Consider the following 9707-nt stretch of genomic DNA (forward strand, 5'->3'; position numbering starts at 1 on the left):
CCGACAAAAAGTGACCACTATGGGCAGGTGGCCGCTATGCAAAGGTGACCGCTAATACAGGTTTGACTGTACTGTAAAATGCAGAAATGTTTGCTGTGGTTTTATGTTCGCGGTGGTTTTATGTTCGCGGTTTTCCTGGCGATGTTTCACCGCAAATTTAAAACCACCGCAAACAATTTTTGTCCAATACAGTAGCAGTATGTGACTATAGCGCTGCCGCAAACTCAAAACCACCACAAACACTCCATTTTTGCCTTGGCGCAAATTAGAAACCACGCGAACTTTTACAGTATACAGTCCTGGATTTGGAGTAGGCAGTGTACCTACATGTAAATGACATTATACATGTTGTAGGTACAGGTAGTATAGAGGTTTAGTAATAGTACAGGTCTGGATCTGAACCTGTACTATTTGACAAAGTAACCTGTGGTTCTCAATGATGACTGAAACATGAATGGGCCTTTTCCCACGTTTTGGCAAAATCTACTTCCTAGTGATTTACTTTGACAATTATATGAAAGCAAAATTTCCTGACATGTGGTATCTTCGACCTTGGGGATCACAGTGCATGCGTCTTTTTTTTACATTTTTACAAACTGTTTTTGGATTATTGATTTTATTGTTTTCATGGCTATTGTCCTAAAATAAATCACATAAATGATACTGTATTGAATATACAATCTATTGTTGAACACAAATGTAGATTACTGAATGTAATGATAGAATTGAAGGTACATTACCAGCATTTGAACAGTCATACACAAATATGGAGGGACTTCCCATCCACGTCTGTAGATCATATATGGAGAGGGGGATATACTGGGTGTAGCTCTGTAAGATTAATATAAATATCATTTTACACATTGTCATGACCCTGAATTAGAAAAAGTGATAATTCTAAAATTGACCAGGGATACCTTAGAAGCATTTGTCAAATTTTATGAAACATACACAAGGTACAATGCAAAAATGTATGAATTTTATGAAAAATGAACTAAGCACTTTGGAAAAATGAAAGTATCTTATGGAAAGCGCAGTCTTTGTATCCAAACCAGCCAGCCGCTGCCATGTCATGTGACAATGCAGGATATTCATAATGGTGTCTTTGAGGTGCGTTGATGGGAGAAAACAATGTGACACGCCGAAATAAGCAAACAAATAGAAACTCACAGGGTATTATGAGGGAAAATAATCTTTTAAGTGCTTTAAAGTCAAAGTAGAGGAGAAGCAAAAGCACTAAGAAACATACCTTCCCCCAATAAAAAGACGTTTTACATAAGACCTGGATGTTTTGCATAGTGCTTTGTGTTTTGTTTGTAAGATTTGTGCATTTTTGCATGGTGATCCATGAGCTTTTGATAAAATTTGTACATTTCCGCAAACTGATTCATGTGTTTTTCATAAAATTTGTGCAAATGTTTAGACATGAGGATGATATGTGACAAATTCCCCCCTCCCCCTCATCCTGAACCAATATGGTAAATTGAACATTACAGTTAGCCAACATACATGTACATGTACAAATGTAAGTGCAACTTTTGCGATTCTTGAGGGAAGGACAAACAAAATCAAAGAGGCACCTTGTTGAAGACCCATATTTCCCCATTCACAGTTGGTCTGGGGACACCATGTCCATTATAGTGGAACAGGACTCTTTCTTCCTAGACACGTGTGTAGAAGAGAAAGATTACAACAATGCCAACAAAAATTGGTACCAGTTACATATACATTATACATATGGTATAAAAAATCTGAGCCTTTCATAAAAAAAATCACTAACATCACAAACAACAAGAGTTTGAAGATCATACCTCTGTGAGGCATTTAGAGTTTCCCGTATGTTTTGTTTAATAATTATTGTAGTTCAAATTAGGTTTTGATTTACATTACTTATGGCCATTAATCACTTCCTGAAACTTTACGGTGAATGTGACTAACATATGGCAAATTCTTCTGTCACTGGTTTTAACTTTTATTTTGCTCGACTTTTCTGCAAAATACAAGAACTGAAAACTAAATTGGTGTGACTTACAACATGTAATGCCGTCCGATTTTCAAAATTGATCCTACTAATGGTCAAGTTCCCGTTATGTTGAAGACAATTACTAACTTTTGCATTTCTTCGAAGAGATGAGCACAGTTTCTTCACTTCTTCCACAGTTGGGTCCAAACTCTGCTTGTATCTGGCCTAAACAAAATAAAATAACAATCATTAAAGGTTGAAATGTTATATAAATTAATACATACCTGTCTACACCGTCTAGAGTATGATATTACAGAGCACTGAACTAACTTAAAGTTAGGAAAATATAGTTAAGGTAAGGAAGCAAGGCAGTGTGAGATACGAGATGTTTTTTATTTTTCTATCTATTTATCATTTCTTCTTTATTTAGCCGGGTGGCCAATCTCATTGGAAGACACTGCTTCACAGTGGGGTTCTTCAACTGCTGATGTACCTTGAGAAGCCGCTATTATCTAAACAATACTAGTATTTGTTTTGACAACCCCCACCAAATATCATAAAGATACATCCACAACTTCTCTAGGTATGCTGTTTGCAAACAAACAAACAAAAACACAGCTTCGAAAACATATTATAACCTTCTTGATGAGGGTAATAATTGAGGAACTGCTGCAATAGCTACATACACATAAGAACTTTGATATTTCCAACATATGTACTTTGGACAGTGGGTATAATAAATGCTAATAAGAAACTTCTGTACATGTTTGATACACAAAGGCAGCAGAAACTCACTGATAGATAATATGGACTTCATCAGCTCTGTCCTGACACTTTGCTACATTATGTAATCAATCACCATGGCATAGGGTGTCTGCTAGTGCTAGTGCTGCTTCATCAGTAACCATGGCACTAACATGATAACCAAACAGATAAGGAGCAAAAACAATATATTTCCCTTCCATGAAGGTAAACATAAAAATATGACCTTCTTGCTAATGAACTGACAACCCCGTTGAGTCTCCAGTTGACACTTACCCTTGGCTGCCAGCGTTCATATTGTTTCTGTAGGTTGGCTCCGATGGCTTCCAAGGCCTTCTGTGGGCTCATAGACAACGGATCTGGACCAAAAACACATTGTAATGTAAATGGCTTGTCGGTATTACTATAGTACAGAGCTAAAACTTTGTTCCAACACAATCAGTAAGCACATCAACATTCGGTCAAACTGAAGTCTTCATCCAGATTATGGTAACTCCTAACTTACCTGATTCATGGTGACCACTCCCAAGTCCCAACCTTCCCATGACTCCCTCCAGACCCATATACCAACCCATCAAAGGCCACCCATATCCAGGCAAGCACCTCCAGAATGTGTACCAACCACCCCAACCATCACACAACTAGCTCCCAAGCAGAGACAAGGTTGAACCATAGAGACTGTTTTGAACTATATTTGGACCCGGATTTGATCCCCGGGCAATGTCTACGGAATATGCATATGAAAGGAGCAAGTCTATAGACTTGATATATGGGTTTATGTCGGATTCGAATACCGGATTCGGAGGTTGGAATCAATGTTGTTACAGTTTTGTGTTTTGGCGCATTCCGCATTAAATTAATATATTGAAATGTCTGTTTTCTCGGGTGGGCATGACAGAAATAAAATACAACACGGTGTATTCCGCATCACCCTCGGTCCCAGCCCTCCCGCGGGTTGGATCGCCCTCCGGCCTACGGCGATCATACCCGCGGTGGGGCTGGTACCTCGGGTGACACGGAATACCCCGTGTTGTATTCTATATGTCCATCTTCGTCCATTTCAACAACGAAAAAAAGACTAAATCGTACAAAGAAGCTGGAAAATGATCAAAACATATGCCGTAAATTGCAAAAAATATCAGGAAATGGATAGTAATGTCATTCAATGCCTCTTTTCTAATCATAAGTTGTACTGATATTGTCATTAACTTACTCCTTGCACAAAATGTATTTCGAGTCCTGAGCGGAGTCAAAGTAAGTCAAAGAAGAACATGTGAAAGAACAAAAGACTTGATATCATTATTGTTTGGTATACCCAGTCAAGGACCAAGGACCGTTGCGGTCAGAAAGAAACTTACGGGAGCTAAGGAAGCTCGCAGCGAATCGGACAAAGTGGAAGGGACTGAAGGAAGACCGAATGCGGCTGCAAGATGTTTCAACTACTGCAGCAGCAGAAAACACTGGACTACTACTATACCCAGTACTATGTTCTGTAATACATTATAAGTTCAGTCATTTGTACAACCTTCCTGACCATTAAGATTTCAAAATGGACAAACTTTTTTGCACGCACATCAATTTTGAAGTACCCAGAGGATGTCATCCATATAATCCCATCAGTGTGGCTTTATGATAATAAATATGATGACTACACTTCTAAAAGTTGCTGGTTGTGCCCATTTCCATTCTGAAAGTGTTGTAAAAGTGTTGGGAAAGTAAGGAGGGAGTCAAAAGTCTTCTGCTAGAAGTCATGTTGGGTGGGAGTGGCTGCTACTAGTACAGTCCCTCCCATGGTATTGTCTGACTCTCTAAAATGTGCCGACGTTCAGGGCTGAGGGGCGGGCTCAGTGTGTCTTGTTTGTCACAAAGCTAGAAGGAAGGTTGCCCAGTGTCCAGCAATATACTTTTGGAAATATCAAATGTTACACTGTGACGATACAGCACCTGTCAAAACCTTCCAAATATTAAGTAGAAGTTAAGGAATGTTGTTGACCGCTAAGCGATTCCGTGCAGTGTTTGAAACTGGGCGCCATCTTGAAAAATAAGACGACCAAGAACTTTTAGCATCATTGAACACAGCCCACACTCACAGCAATCCTCGATGGCCCCTGGACTTAAGTTCTCCAAGGTGGGATTTTTGTTAACATGCTAACAAATATATATATATAGGGGAATATCAATTGACCTCTGGTCACTGGGCATCAAGTAGTGACAAATTCTACAAGCCATGACGCGCCTTGGACTCAAATCGATTGTTGTTGTTTACGCAATGTTGAAATGTCATCAGACGGTTAGCATTCTTGATGAATTTGATTGTAAATTTGAACGTGTAAGATACTTAAATAGCCTCCTGCACACCCCTCAGACCCCACGAGTTTGCAAATCACATAAATCAGGTACAAATACTTTTGCAATGTTACATGTACTTACACACAGTAAGACTGGATTAGTCTCTAAGCATATATTAAAACTTGTAACATGGGCCACTGAGCCATTCAGTTTCCCTTCTTTGTGTAGGGGTGCCAAAGAGAGAGATCTCCTTCGTTGGTGAGGGTATGGCGCGAAGAACACTTCCAAGCGGGAACGCATTGATTTTCTTGCCGTCTTGAACATTCTAGAACAGTTTAACAGGGCCTAGGAAAAATATTTTGACTTGGGGGAGGGCCTAGAGAAAAAATATCTTAATCGACCCTCTGACGAACAGCCCTCCCTGCTAAATATTGTACAGTCCCTAAATGACCCACAGGCAGACAAATCATCACTGCAATGAGGTAGATCCATAATCACTTCATGCGTGACACAGAATCTCCCAGACCTGTATTCAGAGTACCTACAGCACATGCATGTAGTAACTATTCTTTATGTAGCCTGGATGCCAAACTCTTGGGCCAACATGCCCCAGAGGAAATCTTATACAGCCCCCTCATCAAGACCCAGAGACCCTATGGGCTGGAAAATTCAGGCTAGGGTGCCAACTCTAAGGACGGGACATATGTTTCTCCCCCGACCAAAAGGATTGGTATAGGGGTCTGGCATCCAGGCTAGTCTTTGTGGAGTCTTACCGATCCAACACTCCTGTCTGGCACAAGGCGATGGCTTGATGACATCCGGGGGGTCCACTCCAACATTTAGACACAACACAAGTGCTACACTCACTGTCTTCATCTGTGAAAATGCAAAAACACATGGTGGAAAAAAATCATCTCATTTCCTTTGAGACAAAGTAAGACTTATTGACATTCCTGAGTTAGAATGATTAGTTATTGAATACTAAGGCCACACCAATTTAATTGGTTGCTTCTCAGATTTTTTCAGAAAAAAATTGGAGCGACAGGGAAAAAAAATAAAAATAAAGTTTTTTGCAAGTACAGTCAAACCTGCCCAAGGCGACCACCCGGCGGACCGAGCAAAAACGGTCGCGATGGACAGGTGGTCGCCATGAAGAGGATTCCACTCACATGTTTCCAGGTCAAGGTTTTAAAATACAGTACGTAAATGGATGGAAAATTATGTGAATTTAGACAGCATGACCCCCACCAGGTTCACTTCTCATTGACAGAAAGATCCTACAAAGATTACATTTTCCATTATCGTTGTAATGATTGTAATGTTATACCGCTACATCGTGTACAAATTTTCGTCATAATATTTTGACTACAAACGCAGCCGCCTCCCGCATTTACACGTTACATTAAATAGTACACACACACACATGCACATCATCGAAGTTTTAAGGCCTAAGACAAATCCCTAGAAAACACCTGCTGGCCCCAGCCTTTTTTGGGGCGCCGACCGCTGCATAAAGGGGCAAAAAGTTTTCGATCTGACAACTAAAGATGAAAACGGAACAGTGTGATTTCGTCGTGCCGGCGCGGCAAGCTCTGTGCAACCGCATCGAAAGGTAAGTCAGTGCAGCCAGAACGCACAGCGTTCAATAAAGGTTTGTGAGATTCATGGAAATAAAAAGAAAATAAGAATATTAATTTTCATCAATAACTAGAGTATTCGTAAATGTTCATACACAAAAGCATCGTGTTTTAGAAAGGTCAGCGGTACGCCAAATCTGGGCCGTGCCAAATCCAAGATGGCGTCGGGACCAAGGAACAACATTTCTCGCCCGATGTTTTGCCCGCCACGAAATCATTTTTCGGCGGAATTTAGGAAGACACAGACACATTTTTGTTGAAACTACAAGAAATAGATAGTAATTTCTGTGAAATCTGACTTTTTGGCGCCATGCACTACGTATTCGTTTTGAAAATTGAGTTTAAACCGAACTGAGTTTGCGGTAAACTATAAGATTACGAGTGGCACAACAACATCAAAAAACATTTGTCTTTACAATGTTTATAGGGGGAACGTTTTATCAAAACACTTCATGGAGGAATCGATGCTATAACATTGCTATTCCATATATTTTTGTCCTTATTTTTGTCCTTCAAGGTCTTGAAAACATTTCCGTGAAATCCGACAGCAAAATGATCCGATGTCACCACACGCTTGAAAATTAGGCGGCCGCCATGGGCAGGGATTGTGCTCTGTGTGGTCCCAATTCGTGGCGGTCGCGGTCGCGTTGGACAGGTGGTCGCCTTGGGCAGACAGCTTAATGCTTGTGCCTATGGGGAAAATGTTCGGGACCGAGAAAAAGCGGTCGCCATGGCCAGGTGGTCGCGTTGAAAAGGTGGTCGCCTAGGCAGGTTTGACTGTAGTCTGGGGTAAAGATAAGGGCTTACATTACAAAGAATAAGAGGATTATTCAAATTTCAGCTTTGTATGGCTCATTTTATGCAATTTCTTTGATCTAGTACTATAATTTCAATAACAAAACTACATTTTGCCATATAATATATGGACTGATATTGAGAAACAGTTCTAATAAATGAAAAATCATAACTTATGATCAATGTGACCACACTTTTTAGGTATTTGCAGACCTCTATAATCTATTTTGGTGGCTATTGAGTTTTACAACTGAACAAATAGTAAAATTGGGAATAGTGACCCAATTTTTTTATTTTTTTTCAAAATGGGAAAAACAGGAGAGGCTTTTCTGAGAAGCAACAAAATAAATTGGCGTGGCCTAAAGACAAAACAGCGAATGTTGAAAAGAAAACAACAAAAATGCCTTCACCGAGGTATGAACCCACAAGCTATTAAACAAGAAGTTTGAAGAAGACCTCATATCTCCATGAAATATTTTGATTATGCAAATGGCCTCCACATGTATATAATCTATGCTTGGTCAAGTACACCTTGAACTGACTTACACAGGTTACAAACTGTTAAAGCAAAAACGTGCCACACTTTTTTGTGTGCTCCCAAACTACAGTGCGAGTTGCTATCTTAAATTCCACGTCCATGCAGCTTGTATGACAGTTGTATGACTAACATGAGATTAAAGTTTAGTTAGTTTTGATGGGTAGGGGGTCGAGTGTACAATGCTTAAAGGCGTGCACATATACGTGGGACAGTTGTTGGACATTGACCTCCTCCAATTAGCCTTTAAATAACTTGAGGAAGACTTTTTTTGCACTATTGACAGGGAACAGTCTGTCAATAGCCATTGCATTCCATTAATATACAGGTAGTTGTTTATAAGCTAGTTCGGAGTTGTTACTACGCATGTGCAGTGTCAAAGGTGAAGGCCCCCCAGACGTGAACAAAACCCGGCAGGGCGTTGTTATGCAAATCAAGACAATGTCCAGACGAGCACTGTGTTCAAGCCGCGGGCCTTCACCTTTGACACTGCACATGCGTAGTAGCAGCTCCGAACTAGCTTATTGTAACACTAGGCAGTATACAACCAAGACAGCCTGAGCCTGAGCTTAACCTCTGCTTGGAGAGTAGATAACTGACCCCAGCTTATACTGGCACCAGCTGTAGACCTTCAAGATGGGGTGGCATTCTATGATATCACATAGAAATACTGCTGTGGTGATCAAAATCAATGTGCATCATCTCACCTATACTAGCAGACGACATGCCAAAGTACAAACAAATGCATCAAAGGAATCTTGAGTTATAATGAACACACAGACACATGTAACGTTAGATGTTAGACACAATCAACCGCAAAATATTGTAACGTTATAAGTTATAACGTTACCCACGTACTAGCTTCTTCTTCTTCTTTCGGTTAAGGCAGCCGCCTTCAACGTGGTGAAGATTTTGCTGCCTTTCTATTACTGGAAGTCTACTGCAAGTTGGGAGTGAGGATGTGAGATGTAACAAACCGGGGGTTGGGAATGGGAGGGGTGGGGAGTTAAACCTGTTGTGAGGGCGACCGAGGCTGGAAGGCTAGCTAGAAGGTGAACCTCCTTCAGTGAACACCTGTTCAAGATTGACATAATGTTTTCTGATGACAAAACTCTCCTCTCCGGCATAACCAGCCCATATTAACACCGCTAACGTTAGAATCTGACGTACCCTTTCTTTCATTCTCCACGTCTGTGTGACCGCTCGACTCCCCTCAACTCTCTCCACATGGCGCTTCTTCATGTAGGCCAGCGGCAGCTGCCAGTCCTGCAAGTCGCACTCGTCCTCTTCCGAAATGTCTTCATACGCAGATAGCGCCATGTTTGCAGAACTTGTCATTCAATTCCAAATATCGCGAGGACTGGTCACGATGTCAGGCTGAAGGGACCAGAGAGACCAACAAGAGACCAAAATAAATCCGATGTGGATGTCGACAGCCGGAATATTGAGGCACGTCACCAGTGAACACAAAGTAGGTTTAACGTATCTTCGTAGCTAGTGTTGACAAGTCAGGGTACCTTACGGACGTCTCTTAAGAGCCAAGTTGTATTTAAAGATGACATTGGTTCGGTCGAATTTGACCTTCAAATAGCCTGCTTCTCTTCATTTTGGTGTCACGTTAGGTCCTGGTTTTTCGGTAAAACCTCCGTCGATCCTGCGGTCCGGCTACTGATAACAAGATCTGCTTCCGGGTTATACCACGATGTGGGTAATGCACGATGGGAAG

The 9707-nt window shown here is 40.9% G+C and overlaps 1 protein-coding gene across 4 annotated transcripts in view; it reads right to left on the reverse strand.

The window, feature by feature from the left end:
* The window catches only part of LOC136439588 (regulatory-associated protein of mTOR-like), a 50956-nt gene extending 41294 nt beyond the window's left edge, over nucleotides 1-9662 (reverse strand). For 2 of the 4 annotated variants that reach the window (XM_066435014.1, XM_066435013.1), the window contains exons 1-6: nucleotides 9152-9660; nucleotides 5788-5890; nucleotides 3002-3084; nucleotides 2111-2188; nucleotides 1581-1661; nucleotides 741-831 (exon numbers count right to left, since the gene is read on the reverse strand). In XM_066435014.1, coding sequence (XP_066291111.1) covers nucleotides 741-831; nucleotides 1581-1661; nucleotides 2111-2188; nucleotides 3002-3084; nucleotides 5788-5890; nucleotides 9152-9319 — 604 coding nt within the window. In that variant the 5' untranslated portion in view covers nucleotides 9320-9660. Of the gene's footprint in view, nucleotides 1-740; nucleotides 832-1580; nucleotides 1662-2110; nucleotides 2189-3001; nucleotides 3085-5787; nucleotides 5891-9151 lie in introns of all 4 variants that reach the window. The other 2 variants (XM_066435011.1, XM_066435012.1) reach the window with 2 other exon arrangements.
* Nucleotides 9663-9707: the final 45 nt, after the last annotated feature.

Source organism: Branchiostoma lanceolatum, chromosome 8 (assembly GCF_035083965.1).
Source record: "Branchiostoma lanceolatum isolate klBraLanc5 chromosome 8, klBraLanc5.hap2, whole genome shotgun sequence".
Classification (NCBI taxonomy): Eukaryota; Metazoa; Chordata; class Leptocardii; order Amphioxiformes; family Branchiostomatidae; genus Branchiostoma; species Branchiostoma lanceolatum.